The sequence below is a fragment of the Lynx rufus genome, unplaced genomic scaffold (genome assembly GCF_022079265.1).
Source record: "Lynx rufus isolate CCGP_SWC_20201006 ecotype Redwood Valley unplaced genomic scaffold, mLynRuf1.p SCAF_2, whole genome shotgun sequence".
Classification (NCBI taxonomy): domain Eukaryota; kingdom Metazoa; phylum Chordata; class Mammalia; order Carnivora; family Felidae; genus Lynx; species Lynx rufus.
The window spans coordinates 62,990,638-63,011,507 of NW_025814834.1; the positions used below are offsets into that span (position 1 = coordinate 62,990,638).

The 20,870-nt window shown below is 35.7% G+C and overlaps 1 protein-coding gene and 1 pseudogene across 3 annotated transcripts in view; both read right to left on the reverse strand.

Annotated features, from left to right (window-relative positions):
* UBR3 (ubiquitin protein ligase E3 component n-recognin 3) overlaps positions 1–20,870 on the reverse strand; it is a 241,685-nt gene that overhangs the window by 69,125 nt on the left and 151,690 nt on the right. For 2 of the 3 annotated variants that reach the window (XM_047085616.1, XM_047085618.1), the window contains exons 26-29: positions 18,209–18,342; positions 12,006–12,116; positions 6,964–7,176; positions 5,366–5,502 (exon numbers count right to left, since the gene is read on the reverse strand). In XM_047085616.1, coding sequence (XP_046941572.1) covers positions 5,366–5,502; positions 6,964–7,176; positions 12,006–12,116; positions 18,209–18,342 — 595 coding nt within the window. The remainder of the gene's footprint in view (positions 1–5,365; positions 5,503–6,963; positions 7,177–12,005; positions 12,117–18,208; positions 18,343–20,870) is intronic. The other variant, XM_047085617.1, reaches the window with a different exon arrangement.
* On the reverse strand, positions 1,729–1,802 carry LOC124516658 (uncharacterized; annotated as a pseudogene).

Below are 20,870 nucleotides of genomic sequence, written 5' to 3' on the forward strand. Positions count from 1 at the left end.
TATCCAAGATATGCATTTGACACTAATAGTGAGATATCCCCATCTCAAAAGAAAAAAAAAAAAAAGGTAAAATTTCAAGCTTACTCTGTAAATGAATTCAAGGAAGAGTATTATCCTATTTTACTTAAAACAAAACAGTTTGAACTGGTTTGGGTTGTATTTTAAAGACAGAATGTTGTGAAACATTATTTTCATATATGTACATATAAATGCAAACTGTTAAATTCATATTCCTAAGTCTGTACATTTGCCACCCATTTCTAAAGGAATGCTTTAATCCTCTCTACTGGGGTGGGGGAAAAGCAATTTAACATTGATAATGTTCCTGCTCAGAGCTCCATCTGGTTGCTGCTGATAAGGGCATCTGTGTGACAAGGGAATTTTCCACCCTTCAGGCGATTTGCATTGCTCACTGAACTTCTAAAAACCTACCAGCAAGGAAGCAGGGACAAGGATTTCATATTAGTGGACAGAAAGCGAGCGGAGACCAGCATGTGTTCCTTCATCAAGGGAATATAAATGAGATCAATATATTTTGTTTTCACAAATCTTCTGTTGCCTAATCTGTAGAAAAAAATTAATGGCTATATTCTCTTATAAAAACTAAGATTTCCTAGATTGTACTTTTAAAAGAGCTAACCAGAAACATGATCAATTCTTACAAACGAATGTCAGAACCAGAATGTCAACTTTTATTTCAGCACAGTTTGCAAAAATATTCATTAAAATATAAATAAGAGAACAGAATTCAATCATCAAATAAAATACTTTAAAGGATGACAAACATGTTACCAGGAAGTTGATTTTAAAGACTACTTGAAAGAAAACTACTAAATGTAATTAATCATTTCGGATTATGGTTGGAAAATCTCCTGAACAACATTCCTCTGACATTAAAAAAAAAAAAAAGCCACCCCCCCCACACACACACACACAAAGCCCCACCTACCCAAAACATTAGTATCATGTAATAATCTAGGACTTTAAAAATCAATATGTAAGAGACCCTAACCCTCAGCTTTTCCTTATTTCATTTACATCAAAACTGGTCCTTTAATTTAACACTTGCTAGAGGAAAGAACATACAAACATGTCATGTGCCCCATGTTTGATTTTCCCTCACTGTTGAAAATCCCAACACGATATTCTGTCTCTGCCCTCCTGAATGGATGACATAAAGATTGTTCTCAAAGAAAAGTAGATTCTACTTTCTATATTTCTAACACACATCCATTAGTTTGGAAAGAAAAAAATGAATTAAAATATCTCTGTATCTGAAACAATAATGAGAAAGATTGCTTCAAGCCTACCTTGGTGTCCACCTACATATACCACATAAAAACTCCAACTATGCTCCAGCTTCTTTTTGCATGACCAAGGTCTGCTTTCCAAACTTCCATCCTCCTCCACCCTCCTTTGGCACTAATTTCAATTTTTAAAGCAATAATTTGAAAAACAAATGCGTGTATACACATGCACACACAGAGACACTCAAACACACACTGGTATAGTGTGGGTTCAAGGCCTGAGCCTACCCCTTACTGGTTGAACAAGTGACTCAATTTCTCAGAGAAAAAAATACCTTCATCCATACCATAGCTTATATTATACAAGACTCAGCTCAAGCTCTACCTCCTTCAGGAGTCAGGGAGAACTAATTCCTTTATCTTGGGACAGGAAAGAAGCATTTCCATATACTTTATATTTCAATTTGTTCATCTTCCCTTCTCAAGTTCTACAGCACTTTTTCAATATGATATTTTTTACTACACTTGATCTTAGCCAAAAGGCCGAGAAGCGATCAATATGATATTTTTTAAACAAACTGTATTGTTTTATACAGATTGATATATATTCATTCTGTCTCTCCAACCACATTGTAAATTCCTGGAAAGCAGGGATCATTTCAGATAAAGCTTCTAAATCCCTGATGGTACACAGCAAAATGCTCAAAAACACCTTAGGAACTGGCAACCTCTTTGTTTTGGTATATAACCAACGATACGAGTCTCTTATCCCTGTAGTTTATGCTCTTTCTTTTGCTGACCCTTCCTTCTATTTCCTTAAATCCAGCAGTGAAACAGAAAAAAAAGGGGGGGGTGGTTATCAAATAAATTTTGGTTTTAAAATGGATAATATGGTATTTTAGCAAGCATTCCTTTTATTTTGAACATAATTCGTTGATAAAGTTTAAAATTATGCAACTAATATGTAAAGCAAGGTGCACTCACTCTATGGAGCAGTTTGCCCACTGTGACTTAAAGATGTCTCTCCATCTACATCTCAGCTACTCATGTTTCATCTTTCCATTTCCGTGTTTCTTGCTATATATATGCAGGCTAAATGCTACTCACCAATACTTCTAGGCTATGTGTAACTTGAGTCCAAAATCCTTGGAAAAACCTATTACTAAAATTAGTGTCATTTATTGTTTCAATAAAGAAATAATGAATTGGTATTTAAGTGAAGAAAGCTTTCTTCCCCAAATTAACTTTCCATAATCCATCTGAATGACTGACATTTGCAACAGACCATTTTTTGGAAATACAATAAAACTTGAATATAGTAATTCTGATTAATTTTAATGTAACAGAAAGATATTATTCCAACAATTTCTTCTCTACTGCCCTCAAAAAAATCCTCCAAGGCTGCTTTACCATGCAAATAAAATGAAAAACAAAGAAATAATGTATTGCCTTACAAAAAAAAATCTCTAAAACAATTAAAATCCACAGTTTTATAGGCTACTTTACCACTGGATGTATTTTGTTCCTAAACATCAAAAAATTTAAGTTCCCTAAAGAGCAAACTAAATTACTCATTCAGTGGGAAGAAATTCAGCTCTGGGAAACAGGGTTGCAGTCCATTTAAATTACTAATGTCAAATACAAATAAATGTGCACATTCTAATGAATTATACATTTAAGAACCACAATATTTAATTTAAAAGTTAAGTAATTCAAATAAGTTTATTTCTAAATACTTAAACATTTAAACATTTTAATGCCTACCTTTTAGGCATGAAAATAATCATAATCTATAATCATATGTATTTATGAAATAAGGTTATATGCTAGGCATAAGTTATTTATAAAGACCTGGTTTCATACTTTGAAAAAATTACATTAAGACACAAAACTTACAATATACTTTTTTCCTTCAATTTGTGTTTTTGTTAATTTTTTTAATTAATTTGGTTTCTGTTTGTTTTCTTTTTAAAATTTTTTTTTTTTCAACGTTTATTTATTTTTGGGACAGAGAGAGACAGAGCATGAACGGGGGAGGGGCAGAGAGAGAGGGAGACACAGAATCGGAAACAGGCTCCAGGCTCCGAGCCATCAGCCCAGAGCCTGACGCGGGGCTCGAACTCACGGACCGCGAGATCGTGACCTGGCTGAAGTCGGACGCTTAACCGACTGCGCCACCCAGGCGCCCCTGTTTGTTTTCTTTTTAATGACTAAGCAAAACTTAGAAAAGGCATGTAATCTCACTGTGAGAACTTTACAATGGCCTGGACAATTTTAACCAAATTGGGTTTCCCTTAAAAGAAAACCCAAAATATGCTGGGTATACTATAAAGTCTCCTATTAAAATGACAAGCTTTATAAGTTATTTTATATTTAAGAAAATAGGAATTTATATATTCAAGAAATAAGAATCTCAAATTTCCACTAAACTAAATTTAAATCAAGTTATTTGATTTATCATACTGTAGAAAAATTCCACGGACAGATCATTCCTATTCAACCAGAATTTTCTTACGAGGTCAATCCTAAGAAAATGAAAGGCATAAATAAGCAACATAAACATAGTATTTACACACAAATGTATATATACATACACACACATATATAATATATATATAAACATACACACATATATACACACACACATACACATAGCATAACTGGGTGGGTCTATATTCATCTCAGTCTTCTACACCATTACTACTACAATATTGTATGTAAGTTTTTTAAAACCTTGAAACCTTAGCAAAATTAAATCATATTCAATTTAGTTTTCACATAAAGTGTATTTTATTGTAAGTATGCAGTTGGTAACTGTCCAAATACAAAATGTTGAATTAACTGTTATATGTTCTCCCGAAGTATTCTGGATAAATGACAACAATAGTCTAGGAATGTGCAGACTAGAAAATTACTTCCCAAGCCATTAGATCCTTTTACATCAATTTATGTCCAGCATCTGCATTCTTAAATGAAAGACTAATGTCTCCTTATCTTGAGCTCTAACCTGCTTGCAATTTCCTTAAGTCTGGTTCCTTTTTTCCTAGGTTCTAAAGACTACATATTGTTCATTTACTCTTACTACCCTCTGCTCCAGGAACAGGGCAGACAGAATGGCCCTGATGAACCACATGCACATATGACCTATAAAATGTGAACACAGGGGAGGAAAAAGGAGGACAGTAATTCAAAGAACGATAGACCTTGACTCAGATCTGAATTCTAGTCCTACATGCCACTAATTTTGCTGCATGACATTCAAGTTACGTTATCTCTCTAAATGTTACCTATTATAACACTACTTGGGATGAAATACGAAGTATGGTTCTAAGGATATCCAGGGGTCTACAACATCAGTTGTGGCAGAATGTGTTTACAAGTTCCTAACTGTGCCTGCCTCTTTTCTATTTACTTCTTTTATGGTTCTCCATTTTCATTCAATTAAGTTTTCTAAAATTCCTATTTGGAATTATTTCTTAGGTACTGAACACCTACTCAGTCAATTAGACTAATCCTACCTAATTTGAAAGATGAGAAGTATTTACCTCTATTTTCTTGAGCCCCCTGCTAGCTACTAATAGAGGCTTAGAGCATGCCTGATCTCTTGCTTTGGCTCCTTTATCTGATTTTCTAAACCACCTACAGTCTTCTAGGATATTACTAGATCTTTTACTAGCTGAAAACAAAGAAAATAAGTTCTTCTTACTTATGAATTAAAAACAAATTAAAAGTGTTTAATATATTACAATGTTTTTGTTTACAGTATTATCACTTCTTGATAGGACTTGAACAGTGATTTCTTAACAACACCCTTCATATATAATACTCACATGCTTTGAGGTAGACTGTCCCAAAATGTTAACAATATACTTTTTCCCACATATCCTATAATATATAAGAACATTTCACCCAATATTTCATCAAAATAAAAACTCTTCAGAAAACGAGGAAACCTGCATTTTTATGATCCTTTGAGGAATTTCTAAAACTAGCCATAATTTTAACCAACATAAAAAATACGTATCCTTTCTTCAAATAAATATGAATGGCAGTAAACAAACCAAAAAACCAACTACCAATAATAGGTAAATATTGAAGTATATAACATGTATACCTACCTAGCCACAGAATACATAAAGAGAAAATCATTGTCTGGTGAGCCTGGCGTCTTGCTATAGTCTCTATATTTTTTCTGAGTGGTATTTTTGATATCTTTCATAACAGATTCCATTTCTTTACTTAAGTTGGTTTCTGACTGCAAAAAAAGGAAACATATATAAAGTTTATTCATATTCACTTTCTCTAATATAGTCTACACTACAAGGTTTATCATATGAATACACTAGGAAATTAAAGTTAAAAAGTTAAAACAAATGTACATTAACTTTCTACCATAAATATATTTACCGTACAAAGATAAAATAGATTAAGAAATATTTTCTCTTATCTTATCCTAATTCTATATTGTGATTGGTTAACCTATAATCTAACCATGAACTAACCACACAAACCTATATGCTAAACAAATGAGTAGATGTCATTAAAATAATATTTTGGAACAGTTTTCATGTTTATAAACAACCTGATTTTCATTTAAGTTCATTTCTCAAACACTAATATTGATGCCCCTTGCTTTAAGCATATTTTAAACACATAAAAATTTGGATTTACAAAAGAAGAAAACTACAGACTCTAAAATTATAGTCTTCAACTGAGAAAAGAAACTGCCAAGAGATGAATCTTTCAGAGTAGCTTTTAACTATAAATTTCTGTCCCAAAAGTCAAATATTAATAGTTTTCATACATTTACTGCTTAAACTAGGCACAGCTATGACTTCTTTCAGGGACCACATCATAGACCTGTATTAAAGGGGAAATATTTAAGTATTTAAATCAAATTAAAAAATCCTGGAGCGCCTGGGTGGCTCAGTCGGTTGAGCATCCGGCTTCGGCTCAGGTCATGATCTCACCGTTTGTGAGTTCGAGCCCTGTGTCCAGCTCTGTCCTGACAGCTCAGAGCCTGGAACCTGCTTCAGATTCTGTGTCTCCCTCTCTCTCTGCCCCTCTCCTGCTCACGCTCTGTCTCTCTCTGTCTCTCAATAATAAATAAATGTTTAAAAAAATAATTTAAGAAATAAAATTAAAAAATCCTACTGAATGGGATAAAAGATGGGTTCACTTACACCAAATCCCACAGTAAAACAGACTGACTTGTGAATGGTTCAATCAAGTGTATGATATTTTATCTAACACACACACAATGTATGCAAATCTATAACTATACACATAAAAAGTGTGTATGTGTACACATATCATCTTAATCCTAATATACCTAACAGACATATTTTAAAGTGGTTAGACTATGCTTCACATTACAAGATACATATACATGTAATTTATTTGTTTGTTTGGTTTAAGATTTCAACATCTTAAAAGAGTCTAACCATATCTAAGCTTATAGAATTTCATGATCTGGAAGATGTATATTAAAACTATAACAATTTAGATGAAGGAAAAAGTATAGTCTTTGGTAAGAATTTGTTCCATTATTCTCATTTTTGTTTGTAGCAACCACAAACAGAAGAGAAAAACATCTAAAAGCAATTTCTATTAAATGTTTAAAGGTCCAGAGCAATTCAGAAAGGGAATGAAAATGAAAGGAAGGAAAATGAGAGCTGAAAGCATAGCTGAGGTTACCAGGGTATTTCTGCCTTACACTGATGCTTACTGGGAAAGCTCCCGGCCGTCCCTGCAGCTCCTCCACTTCCTTTATGAGGTCTTGTATGCTTTTGTTACTAGGACGTTGCCAAAGGTTACTTTCCACATTACTTCCAGGATAACAAGGAAGAACACTGTTAGCAAATTGCCTGCAGAGAGGACACGTGAATTCTCCTTTGTCCACTGAGAAGCCCTGAAGAACCTGGTCATTCTAAAAGATGAAATAAACATACAGATTTATAATGCACACCTCTACAGAAAACAAAATTTACATCATTACATTTTACGGTAAACAAATGAACCATACAAAAAAAAAAAAAAAAAAAAAAGACATCCCTAGGGGTACCCAGGTGGCTCACTCAGTTAAGCATCCAACTTCAGTTCAGGCCACGATCTCACATTTGGCAGGTTTGAGCCCCGCATCAAGCTCTCTGTTGTCAGCATGGATCCCACCCCGGATCCTCTGCCCTCCCTCTCTGCTCCTCCCCTGCTTGTGCGTGCACGTCCTCTTTCTCTCTTGATGAAGAATTGACAACTTTTGAGAATTAAGCCTTAAAAACGTGATGTGTCTTTAACTGCCAAACACAACTGACTGGACTTCATGCAGTGGATTTGTTTAGGATTAATGGATGGGGAAAGATTCATTTATAGTATTCAGAACATAAGTGTAAGAGGAGGGGAATTAATTTATCACCCTTTTCTTCAGATGTTTCTGATAGAAAGAGGAGGAAAGAGAATTTTTTAAAGAGACACATAAGTGTATATGCCTAGGAAAATTCTTGTTCACGAGAGACTGCTATACATGCTAACTAACCAGAAAACTTAAGGCAGGAATCCAGACGGTTACATTTCTTCCTTTCTTTTGCATGACACCACCACACATCTATTTTGCTCTTTAGGCCACTGCTATTTAGTCCTAACCACTATATTACTCTTTTTCTCAGCACTCTTTCTTATTCTGCCACTAACCTAATGTTCTATCTCAAAATATTTTTTAATGTATTAATGTAAATGTACAAATGCTACAATATGACCATTATCACAAACAAGACAAAAATAATGAGCAAAAAAGGATACAAAGAGAAGAAAATGAATCTGTCTATGGTTACAAAGGTAATGACAATGTCAGGATGAATTTAAATTTCCCCACTCTTTTTTGTTTTTAATTTTTTTTATGTTTACTTATTTTGAGAGAGAAAGAGCACACACAAGTGGGGAGGGGCAGAGAGAAGGAGAGACAGAATCCCTAGCAGGCTCCACATCATCAGCACAGAGCTCTATGCGGGGCTTGAACCCACAAACCACGAGATCATGACCTGAGCTGAGATCAAGAGCTGGACACTTAACCAACTGAGCCACCCAGGTGCCCCTAAGTTCCCCACTCTTAATTGCTTTATCTTGGATCTCAAATACTTTGACTAAAAGAACAAAATTCTACTTTTTTCACTTTTTGACACTTCTTTTAAGTTCTTAAAAATATAACACCATGTCTTCTTAAATCCAATTCTACAAATATTTGTTAAGCTCCTAACATGTGTCAAATGCTGTGCCAGGTGATAGCATAAAGACTTAAGGTACATCTTCACTTAAGGTCCTAACAATGTAAAAGCAAATAGAAACGAATAAATTATAACAATAGTGTGAAAAATACAACAGAGAAGGCTTCTCAGAGGAGACTTGTGAGCTAAGTTTTAAAGATATACAAGAAGACTAGAGCATACTAGACGGTTGGGGAAAGGGTCCTGATATCACTGAAGAACGTTCTATGATAAGCTCCTCTATAATTTAATTTTAAAGAATGCTAGATCCCCCTCTTTGCCTTGATTGAAAATGTGTTCTTTCCTAAAGCCTCTCCAGAAGCATTCTCAAGTAGGTACTGCTCATTCTCCCGCATCCCTCCCACCTAGTATCCTTCTCATCTCCAGTGCTGGCTTGAGATCTTTACTCTTGCATTCTCCCATGTTTGTGGCTAATGTCATTTGGTGACATCACCCTTTTCCTTCCTTTTTACTGTCATCCACTGCCCTCCATCACTCAAGAGTTTGGTACCTAAATCAGTTTTCCTCATCGCTCCAAGTCCCGTCATCCTCCTGTGCAACTTCAGTGTGTAACGGAGACAACCAATCTTACATCTCAGTCTATCAGCTCTCTGACCTCATTATTTCTTATAGCTTTGACCTCCACTCTACTCCAGCACCTGCTACCATGACTATCCCCTTATACTGAAAACACCCCAAAGTGTCCATATCTGAAAATATTAAATCCAAACAGCTTACATTCTGACTGCCAACTCCTAACTGTCTTAGTTCTTCCTTTTTTCCCCACTTTATCAAGCCTTTCCTCTCCTGCCTATACACGATCTACCACTTCAAAAACTCTTCGGTCAATACTTCTCATTCCCTGTCCATTTGTCCTTCTATCATGCACACTCCACAAAACCTTCATACAAAATTAACCCAATGTATGGCTTCTCCAATTCTACACTTGAATTAAGGGTTGTTATGGAATACTGAAATAGCTTCTTGCTACAAACTGTTTCCACGCCAACTGAGCCCTGAATACTTCCTGACAATCTCTCTCCAACATCCTATGAAGCACTCTCTCACCCAATTCTGAAGTGTTTCTTCCAAACCACCTCCTCACTTGTCAAGTCCCTTCACCCACCTGAGCCTTGCCCCTTTTACTCTAGAAGCATAAAGCTACACTTCCTATCTCAGAAAAGAGAGTCATGACAGCTCCTTCTGCTTCCTACCTTCTCTCATCTCAATATCTAATTAATAAATCTCACAAGTCCTTCCATCTACTTCCTTCTACTCTCTTTGCTAATATCTCCTAACTAGTCTTCCAACCATACTGCTGCCAACGTGATCCACCTACTGTGACTCTTATTCCCAATCAAAATCTTTCAATGATCACCTGATTCCTTCCTCCCTCTGACACTCCACATGCTATCTCTCACCACATCCAGAAGACCTTTCTTCTAAATATATTTCAAATCTCTAAGCTCTTCTCCATCTCCAGTGCCATGACTAACCCCAAGCCACCATCATTTTGTACCTCATTGCATTCTTTCTTACTCTCCTGCAATCCCACCATAATCCCCTACCATCTACACAATTACCACAATGATCTTTCTGAACATATCTCTGCTTAAAAGTCTTAAATGGCTTTAATGGCTCTCTGTAAAGAACCTATCTAAACAAAGTCCAAGTTCCTTACATGAACTACCAGGTCCTCTACAGTATGACCCCTAATCTTCCCTTATCTCTCATCACTCAAGCACCTTAATTCATCAAATGTTCTGGCACTTGGCAGATGTTCCAAGAAGGCCCTGTGTATACCTCATAACACTCAGCACATACACCATCTCATGCAATCCATAGTAAACTCCTAAAAGGAAGGAACTGTGTCTTATTCACTGATGAATCCCCAATGTCTATCAAAGTATCTGGAACACTGTAAGCACTGAATAAATATTTGTTGAATGAACGACTGAATGGAGATATATGAAAAATGGACAATGTGCTTAAGGAACCATTAATTAGCTTATTAATGCTGAATTGATGAAAGATAAAGCTGAAGCAACAACAGGCAAGCCCAGATCATGAAGTGCCTTGAATGCCATTCAGAGAAAAGTGGACTTTATCCCATCAGGAAGAATTCAGTAAAGGATTTTTAAGCCAATGACATATGTCATCGGATTTACATATTAGAAAGATCAATGTAATGAATAAATCAGACTTGGAGTAAGGAAACTGATAAGAAAGCAATTGCAATAGTCAAGATGAGAAATGAAGGCATACACAAAAAGGCAGAAGCAACAATAATGAAAGTAGAGTACAGTCAAGTGAGATTTAAGAAACACAATTAATAGAATTTGCTAAATGAATGTGATAGGGAAGGATAAGAAGGGAAAAATAGGAATCCACTGCTTCTGAGCTAGGAATCAGGGAATAGAGAAGACCACACTTCTAAGAAGTTGAGCTAAGAAAAAGAGAAAAACTGCAGCTACAGGGGAATGCAAAGTCAAACGAAGGAATTCTGAATGGCAGGGACCTGAGCATCTTTATGGACTGAAAAGAAACAATAGAATGGGCAGAAAAACTTAAGATACGGAATAAAAAGAGGTTACTTACCTATAGATCAAAGCTCCTAAGGTGATGGGAGAAAGGAATATTAGAGCATAAACAGAAAAATTATTCCTGAACAGAAGAAGGAATACTATCTCAAAGAGTAGAGAAGAAAAGGATTGGTTGGGATGCAGACTCATTTATCAGGGAATAGATCAGCAAAGTAGGAAGCTAAGGTAGCATGTGACAGAAAGCCACTGTTTTCTTGGTAACAAAGAAAGAGACAGAATCTGATGAGGGGAAAGGAATATTGGAGTTTAGGCAAAGAGCCTGGGATAGAGGAGGCAAAGGTTTGGAATAGCTGCTGGGGACACTAAGAGAGGAAACCAATCAAAGACAGGTAAATGAATCGATAAATAATATCTACAATCTGTGACCTTAGTTTAAGCCACTATTATATAGGAAACCACAAATTTACAGACATACCACTTAACTTAGTTTTATGGTTTTTCTGGAGAGGTAGCTGCCTGGGTCTAAAACCAAGGAAGGAGGATTAAATGAATGATATTCAGAGCAGAATAGGCACTGTTCAAAAAAGTGAGGCTAGGAAGAACTAATGCTAGGGAAAATATAAAGGGGTTAAAGGACTAGAGATCTTGATGTCAGAAGCAAAACACGCTAATGAAAATGAAATAAGAAAATCTGAAGAGTGATCATATAACAAAATGATATAGTAGGATATTAAAGCATAGTATTTCAGAGCTAGAGTAGCAAAGTCTACAATTACTACCATGGAAATCAGTTGCTAAAGTGAAGTAAAAAAATGAAATTCCTAAAGCTGAAGGGGTCAGGGAATTACAAGGCTGAATAGTTCAAATGGCAATCAAAATCACCCAAGATGAACTGGGATATATATGCTATAAAAATATTTAATACCTGGAAAGATACATACACCTTTAAATCAACTTACCCGTAATGATTCCATGTAAGATTTATGACAATCTATATGTAACGTGTGGCCACAGGTCTGTACATAAACACCTCCTTCCCAGCCAATTGATACTGCCAATAGACAAGAACTCTTAAAAAAAAAAAAAAAAGAGACAATACATTAATGTTTAAGAAGCATAAACATACCTAAACATATCCACATAAACCTCTGAATGATTTCATACCATTATACTAATGTGAACTTCATATATTTATGATATAAAGTAACACCCAACTTGACAGCACCAAGGCAGTATCTTTAAACTTGAAATACCATAAAGTTCTAGCTTCCAAATATCTAGGCTCATAATGAAAGAGAGCAACTATAAATTACACTTTCTCTACCCCATGAAATATAAACTCTTGATATTATATTATAGTTCACTATAAACTATTCTGCTATCGATTATTTTACCTGCTCTGTGATATCTGACTTTAACAACTTCTTTCTTTTACTGTAATTCCAGTGTAGTTAACACACAGTGTTCTATTAGTTTTAGGTGTACAATACAGTGATTCATTACGTCCATACATCATCCAGTGCTCATCATGACAAGTGCATTCCTTAATCCTATTTCACCCCTCCCTCCCCACCCACCTCCCCTCTGGTAACATCAGTTTGTTCTTTACAGTTAAGAGTCCATTTCTTGGGGCGCCTGGGTGGCGCAGTCGGCTAAGCGTCCGACTTCAGCCAGGTCACGATCTCGCGGTCTGTGAGTTCGAGCCCCGCGTCAGGCTCTGGGCTGATGGCTCGGAGCCTGGAGCCTGTTTCCGATTCTGTGTCTCCCTCTCTCTCTGCCCCTCCCCCGTTCATGCTCTGTCTCTCTCTGTCCCAAAAATAAATAAACGTTGAAAAAAAAAAAAAATTAAAAAAAAAAAAAAAGAGTCCATTTCTTTTGTTGTCTCTCTCTTTTCTTCCCTCGCTTATTTGTTTTGTTTCTTAAATTCCACATATAAGTGAAATCATATGATATTTGTCTTTCTCTGACTGACTTATTTTGCTAGCATTATACTCTCTAGCTCTATCCATGTCATTGTAAATGGTAAGATTTCATTCTTTTTTCTGGCTGAAAGGGTTAGTATCTGAAATATATAAAGAACTTATCAAGCTCAACACCCCAAAAATAAATAATCTAATTTAAAAATGGGCAGAAGACATGAACAAACACTTCTCCAAAGAAGATATCCAGATGACCAACAGACACATGAAAAGATGCTCAACATCACTCATCACCAGGGAAATGCAAATCAAAACTACAATGAGATACCATCTCACACTTGTCAGAATGGCTAAAATCAAAAACACAAGAAACAACAGGTGTTGGTAAGGATGTGGAGAAAAAGAAACTCTCATCCACTGTTGGTGGGAATGCAAATTGGTACAGCAGCTGTGGAAAACAGTATGGAGATTCCTCAAAAATCGAACTACCTTGTGATCCAGTAATTGCATTACTGGGTATTTACCCCCAAAATACAAAATTCCTAATTAAAAGGATACATGCATGCCTATGTTCATAGCAGTATTATTTATATAGAAGTTGTGGTATAGATAGATAGATAGACAGATGGATAGATAGATAGATAGATAGATAGATAGATACAATGGAATAACAAGTTTTTTCTTTCTTGTCCCTTCAATGTTTATATTCCTCAAGGTTCTTTGTACCACTCTCTTCTTACTAGAACTGTTCTCTGAGTGATTTAATCAGTAAATCTGACTACTCTCCAAACTTGGATCACTTGTCTTAGTGACAGATACAACCACTCAACTCCCAAGCAGAAATCTCTAGTTTGATGTCCCTCAGATAACATTAAAAAATATGTCACTGGGTGCCTGGGTGGCTCAGTTGGTTAAGTGTCAGACCCTTGATTTCAGCTCAGGTCATGATCTCACAGTTCATGGGACTGAGCCCTGTGTTGGGCTCCATGCTGATAGCACAGAGTCTGCTTGGGATTCTCTCTCTCCTCCTCTCTCTGCCCCTCCCCTACCCACACACACACTCTGTCTCATAATAAATAAATAAACATTTGTTTTAAATGTGTCATAAATTTGTCTTTTTTCCCCCATGAATCTTTCTTTTCCTCTTGGTTTAAAAACTCCACAATCTTTTCAGTCACCAAATCAGAATGCTAAGAGTTATTCTACATCACATTCTTTCTTTTACACCACAGTATTAGCTCCCAAACTATGCAGATTCTATCTCCTAAATAAAACATGATTTGGGCCCCTCCTCTTCATTTCCACTATAACATTCATGTCTGCATCATTTGTTGTGGGGGAGGAGGTTTTTCAACAAAGTTTTTTAACTGGTCACCTTGATGCCAATTTCTTCTCTCCATAATGCATCACCCTCCATACATCTTTCTGGACTACAAATTTGGTCATAAGATAACCCCAAAAAGTACCTTAACATTTACATGGGTTTAATAGAATATACAATAAAGAAGGGACCCAGATTATATAAGCAACTACAATACCCTTTTGAAATCTGTTCTACAAGTTAACTTTTTTAATCTCCTCTTTTTCTTATATCTTCAACTCTTCCTTCTCTCCTTCTCTACTAATTCCTTCCCCTCAACCTATACACAGGCTTAGACTTTTCCTCCTAAAATAATCCTCTTCGAATTTTCATTTGGCCTCTATCAAACACTATTTGGGCCTGAACTTGAGTTCAGTTCACCCTCTAGAGTCTGTAGTAAACAGACGACCAGGCCAGAGCAAAATTAGGAAAAAGGTCTAACATGGGTGATAGCACATGATGAAAGATTTGAGAGCCACTAAAACTGAGTATAGCTTTCAACTTTATTTTTACTTTGGAAAGAAATTTTTACAATATAATGTAAGATGACCAAATAATCTTTAAACAATAGTAAACAAAATTCTAATGTTAAATGAATGTTCTAATGTTCTAAAAGAATTCTAATGTTCTTCATGAACATCTGAAAGTTGAAAATATTACACGGTGCAAAATGCCTTTCCAGCCTATTTAAAGATGTGTAGCAGCACAAATCAAATACTCACAGCAGGTGAGCTAGCTTCTATTGTCACAAATCAGAATAGCAATAGGAGACCTGCTCATCTTTGTTTTATGTTTTGGAGCGCTTGAAGTAGAAACAGATTTAGATCATTTTAGAATGGTTAGTAGTCAGTTAATAAGCTGCTCTCTTTGGCAATGTAGTATAAAAATGTAATTTATCTTACTTCTTTTTTTAATGTTATATTTATTTATTTTATTTTGAGAGAGAGAGCAAGAGAGAGCACCCAAGCACAGCAGGGGAGAGACAGAGACAGAGACAGAGAATCCTAAGCAGGCTCTGCACTGCCAGCACAGAGCCCGACACAGGGCTTAATCCTACGAATCGTAAGATCATGACCTGAGCTGAAATCAAGAGCCAGACGCTTAACCAACTGAGCCACCCAGGTGCCCCTTTCATTTTAATAAATCAGCTTTTAAAACTAAAATCAGTATGCCATTTGTCTAAGTAACTGTTAGATTTCTTGTTTGAATCAGAGTCAAAACAAAAAGGCAGGAAAATATTTACTAACATGAGACTAATATTTTAGGAAGACTTCAACAATGTGCCCACACCACTGTGCTAAGAATTGCTTAACACTGAATCTTCATAGCCTCAATATTTATTAAAACATTACCAAAAAAGGAATGAAAAGTTTACCAAGACCACTCAGTTATATATGGCAGAGTCCAAGTTCAAACCCAAGTCTATCTGACTCCAAAGCTCGGGCTCCCGTCCTACTCTGTCCTCTCTCTCATAATATAATACTCCCCGTTTCAATGGCACTACTGCCTTACACAACTAAAACTCTACAGGTTGACTCTGTAAAATGCATGCAACTGATATGAAGAGAACAATCTACATAGTTTAATTCTGTAATCAGAATCAGTGCTCATTAATAGAAACTCTTCTGCTGCATACAGTCTATCTGTCTGCCTGTATACAAAATTAAGGTACTCTATGCTACAGTAATTCAGTAAGAAATCCACTAAGCATCTACAACACACACAGCATGTGCTAGCCCCTGAGGAGACCGTAAAATCAATATAAGAATGGCCCTACACCTCTAGACGTATATAGTCCAGGGAGCACACCAGATATACAGAAAATAACCATTATGAAAGTAAAAAACTGTTGTATAAAAATATATATATTTAAGAATAAAATCCCATAATCATTAACAGAAACACAACAGAGATTCTGTCCAGTTCAGATTTCAGTTCAAAGTTCCTACAAAAAAGATTTTTTTTTTTCTAGAAATGAATAACTATTCTGGCTGCTTTAAGAAAGAGATACCCTACTTTTTCTCTCCTTTATTAGAACTCCCCTTCCCTCAAAATTATTTTGTTCTTAAGTCTGGGTTATATTTCCATTGAATCAAGATTTTTTCCTTTTCTGCTTGGCTCTAGGATTCATCCTTACTCATCTATTCTAAAGTGATTCGAAACGATAAAATTCAGGATTATGACAACAAAATAAAATCTAAATAAAGGTGATAGTAAATTTCTGCAAAAGAGGAACTTGGCACAGTTTCATTGTTTTCTTCAAAATGAAGATATTTATTGGTCTATGATTAATAAATTAACATACATATGCTGCAAAAATTTAAAGAAACAATACAGAATAAAGAAAAAGCATGAAAATGTATGTGTGTGTACATATGTATGCATACACACACACACACAGACTTTTTTTTTTTTTTTTTTTTAAAGAGAGAGGGACCAAACAGGGCAGAGGAAGAGGGAGAGAAAATCTTAAACAGATTCCATGCCCAGCATGGAGCCCGAGGCAGGGCTCAATCTCACAACCGTGAGATCATAACTTGAGCAGAAATCAAGAGTCAGACATTTAACCTACTGAGTCACCCAGGCACCCCTCTTTTTCCAAATAAGAATAATTTCATTGTAAAGCCTCTGAAAATATATGGGAATATGATCCTCACTACCTAACCCAAACTGCCTTATAAGGCCTAACTTGAGCCCTCTCACTGGGCTAGCTCGAATATTAAAAACACCACTCTACATTTATACTGACCTTTATAACATGTACAGTGATCTAAAGAAATTTCTAACCTGGTGGGTTACTGTATGAAAGCTCATATGAGGCCTATTTGATAGATGAGAAAATGGAGTCCTAGTCTGTTTTTTTGGCAAGCTTACATGGCTAAGCAATGGCAGAATCAGGACCAAGCCCCAGTTTTTCTCAACTGTAACTCTTTCTACCCTACACAGTGCCTCCATTACTAGAGCCATCATTTTCTCCAGAACCCACTAGAAACCTTCTCCTCAGTCCAAACTACTGAACCACATCCTACTCTGACTCCCATCATTACTAGGTCAGTTGCTGCTTATTCTCATTAAGTTTCTGTCTTCCACATCTCCTACTAGTTTCTTCCATTTAATCCAGTGCATTATGGGCAAAAAGGAATCATATGTGAAAATGTATCAAGATATTCATCTCATATAGCTAACTAAAAATAATGTTTCACTTCATATTTTAACTATTTTAAGTTATTATTATATATTTACTTAATTCAAGATACAGTAAATCCAAAAAACAACAGGTGAATGGAAACCCCATTTAATAATCCACTGAGAGAATACTGAAAATGGTACAGAAATTTTATAAGGAAGTTAACAATGCTGGTGCTGCTAAATAAACTAAGTTGACCTTCCAAGACCAATTAACACCTGAGTGCTAGATAGAGCCCCTAGATGTAAAGAGTTGGAAAAAAACGTATCAAGTTCACAACAACAAACCATAGAAGCCATTAATTAATCTGTCCCTACTTTACATTTTAAAAGCATCATAATGAGATTTTATTGTATATGTTTAAAAGAAAGTAAAAGGAGGCAAAAATCTTCATAAAATATTCATGCCATAACTAAAAGTTTTTATAGAGGTAATACTTATCATTCCATTGAACTGAATTTATATATCTTATAATAAATAACATTTAAAACATAGGTATGACATTTATAACCTAAAAAGTCTATTTATTACAGATTCCTATTTCCTTACTATCCATATATTAACTTTTTTTCTAATAAACTTCCAGATTCCAAATTAGAATGATATCTAGTAGAAGAAAAAATATCAAACTCTGGAGAGAAGTAACCATCAATTTTGCAGACAAACTATCACTATATGATAAAAAAGGGTACTTACATCTTTAAAATAACGCTGTAATAACGAAAGCCTCACATCATGAACTGCTGCACATGTATCCCAAGGGTAAATCTGCTCCTCCTCAGTGATAGGCAATTTTTTTGGCTCAATGTTGTCACGGCACTGCCCCAAAACTACATTAACAACAGAAATAAGAGCTCATTAAATAACCAACCTGATTCAACATGATTCACTAAGTAAAGCTGTTATTTATCACAAGCTACTCTAATTATTCTACTACTGAATATTTTTAAAGACCTAACAAAAAGTGATATTCTAGTTTTCTTCTAAAGAGTAAATAAGTGTGAAATATGACACTATTTATTTTTTGAAATAACACTAAAATATTAGTATGAACTCTGGGTGGATGGATAGATGGATGGATGATCAATCGATCAATCAATAGAGGATGAATGGTTTTCAAAATCTGTCCAGTGAAAAGGCCTAGAAGTTATGATTCTCTGGTATCAATAAACCTCATTTTTAAATATACTATTTCTCACTAAAAGTAAACAGAGATCCTTGGAGAAAAAGCTACATCCAGGGTTGGGGAAAAGTTCAAAGTGAGCCTGGAATTGTAATAAATAGCAAGGAGATATTCAAACACTGAGGTGCCTGGTCATGAGGACCTTCAGGAGTTTTGATGGTCAAATTCGAGAAAATTTGAGTTCTGAAAAGAATAATGATAGTAACAGATAACACATTCATCAATTCAGGCAAGGAACATCAAGTAAAGGGGTAAAGGGGTAAATTGTCAGGATCCCAACATATCATCCTATAGACTACCTACCACCATAACCAAGTGATCAAACTTGGTTGGCATCACCAATAATGGGACAAGCTGTCACTATGAGCCTCCTAATGTGATGGAATGGGAGGGAACATCATGTATATAATGCCATTGTCAAAAATGTCTACCTTAAACGTAATAAGAAAATAACCACACGAATCCAGAACATGAACTATTCTACAGAACAAAAGATCTAGACTCTTCAAAAGTTTTTAAAGGGGCTGGAGAAACCGTTTTAGATTCAAGGAAACTAACAAGAATTGATAATTAAATGCAATGCATGATCTTTTTCTTGGATGAAGAAAAAAAATCTGCTACAAAAAAATATTATTGGGGGGGTCACGAGGGTGGGTCAGTCGGTTAAGAGTCTGACTCGGTTAAGTTTCTGCTCAGGTCATGATCTCACGGTTTGTGGGTTCAGGCCCCATGTCAGCACAGAGCCTGCTTGGGATTCTCTCTCTCCCTCTTTCTCTGCCCCTCTCCTGCCCATGCTCTCTCTCTCTCTCTCTTTCAAAATAAATAAACTTTAAAAATATACATACTATTGGGATAATTGAAACATAATAGATATTATATAAATTTCTTGGGTGTAATATAGATAGATAATATAGAAGAATATCCTTGTTCTTACAAGGATAAAACATCATGACATCTACTATTTTCTTCTAAAAAGTATGTGTGCATGTGTATATGAGTGTGTGTATAGACAAGAGAGGGAAAGAAAAACATGGCAATATGCTAACAATTGTTGAGTGCAAGTAAAGACTATTCTGTAGATACAAAATTTTCAAAATGAAAAGCTAGGAAAAGAGGTGTATAACAAAAGGGCAAAAATAATACTAAGATTTTATAACTGTAAAACATCAAAGCACAAAAAAAGGGAGGGGGGATAGCAACATACACTGCCATGTATTACTATAAGACTCAATAAGCATGGGAAGACCATTCTTAGGGAAGGAGTATCAGGTATATAAATATGGACCCCAAGTTTTGAAGAGATTTACAGCAGCAGTAGAAAGAAAAAACAGAAGTAGGGAGATGCTAGCAACTAAAATATAATTAGCTATATGATGTATAATCCTCTTAATACACTGCTGGATTTCATTTGCTAGGATTTTGTTGAGGATTTCTGCATCTACATTCATGAGATACTAGTCTATCATTTTCTTTTCTTGTGATGTCTTTATCTGGCTTTGGTATCAGGGTATGGCTGTCATCATAGAATGAATTAGAAAGTTCCCTCCTCCTTTTTTTTTTTTTTTTTTTTGTTGTTTGAGAAGTTTGAGAAGGACTGATGTTAATTCTTTAAATGTTTGGTAGCACAGGGGGCGCCTGGGTGGCTCAGTCAGTTAAGCATCTGACTTCAGCTCAGGTCATGATCTCACAGTTTGTGAGTTCAACCCCTGTGTCAGGCTCTGTGCTAACGGCTCAGAGCCTAGAGCCTGCTTCAGATTCTGTGTCTCCATCTCTCTGTCCCTCCCATGCTCATGCTCTGTCTCTCTCTCTCAATAATAAATAAATGTTAAACAAAACAAAAAAAAATTTTTTTTAAGCAGTCAGTATTTAAAAAAAAAAAAAAAAGTAGGGGGGAGGCTCAGTCAGTTAAGCATCCAACTTTGGCTCAGGACATGATCTCACGGTTTGTGAGTTCAAGCCCCAAGTCAGGCTCTGTGCTGACAGCTCAGAGCCTGGAGCCTGCTTCGGATTCTGTGTCTCCTTCTCTCTCTGCCGTCCCCAACTTGTGCTCTGTCTCTCAAAAATAAATAAATGTAAAAAAAAAAAAATTAAATGTTCGGTAGCATTGTGAGTGAAGTTTCCTGGTCCTGGACTTTTATTTGTTGAGAAGTTTTTGATTACTGATCCATTCTCTTT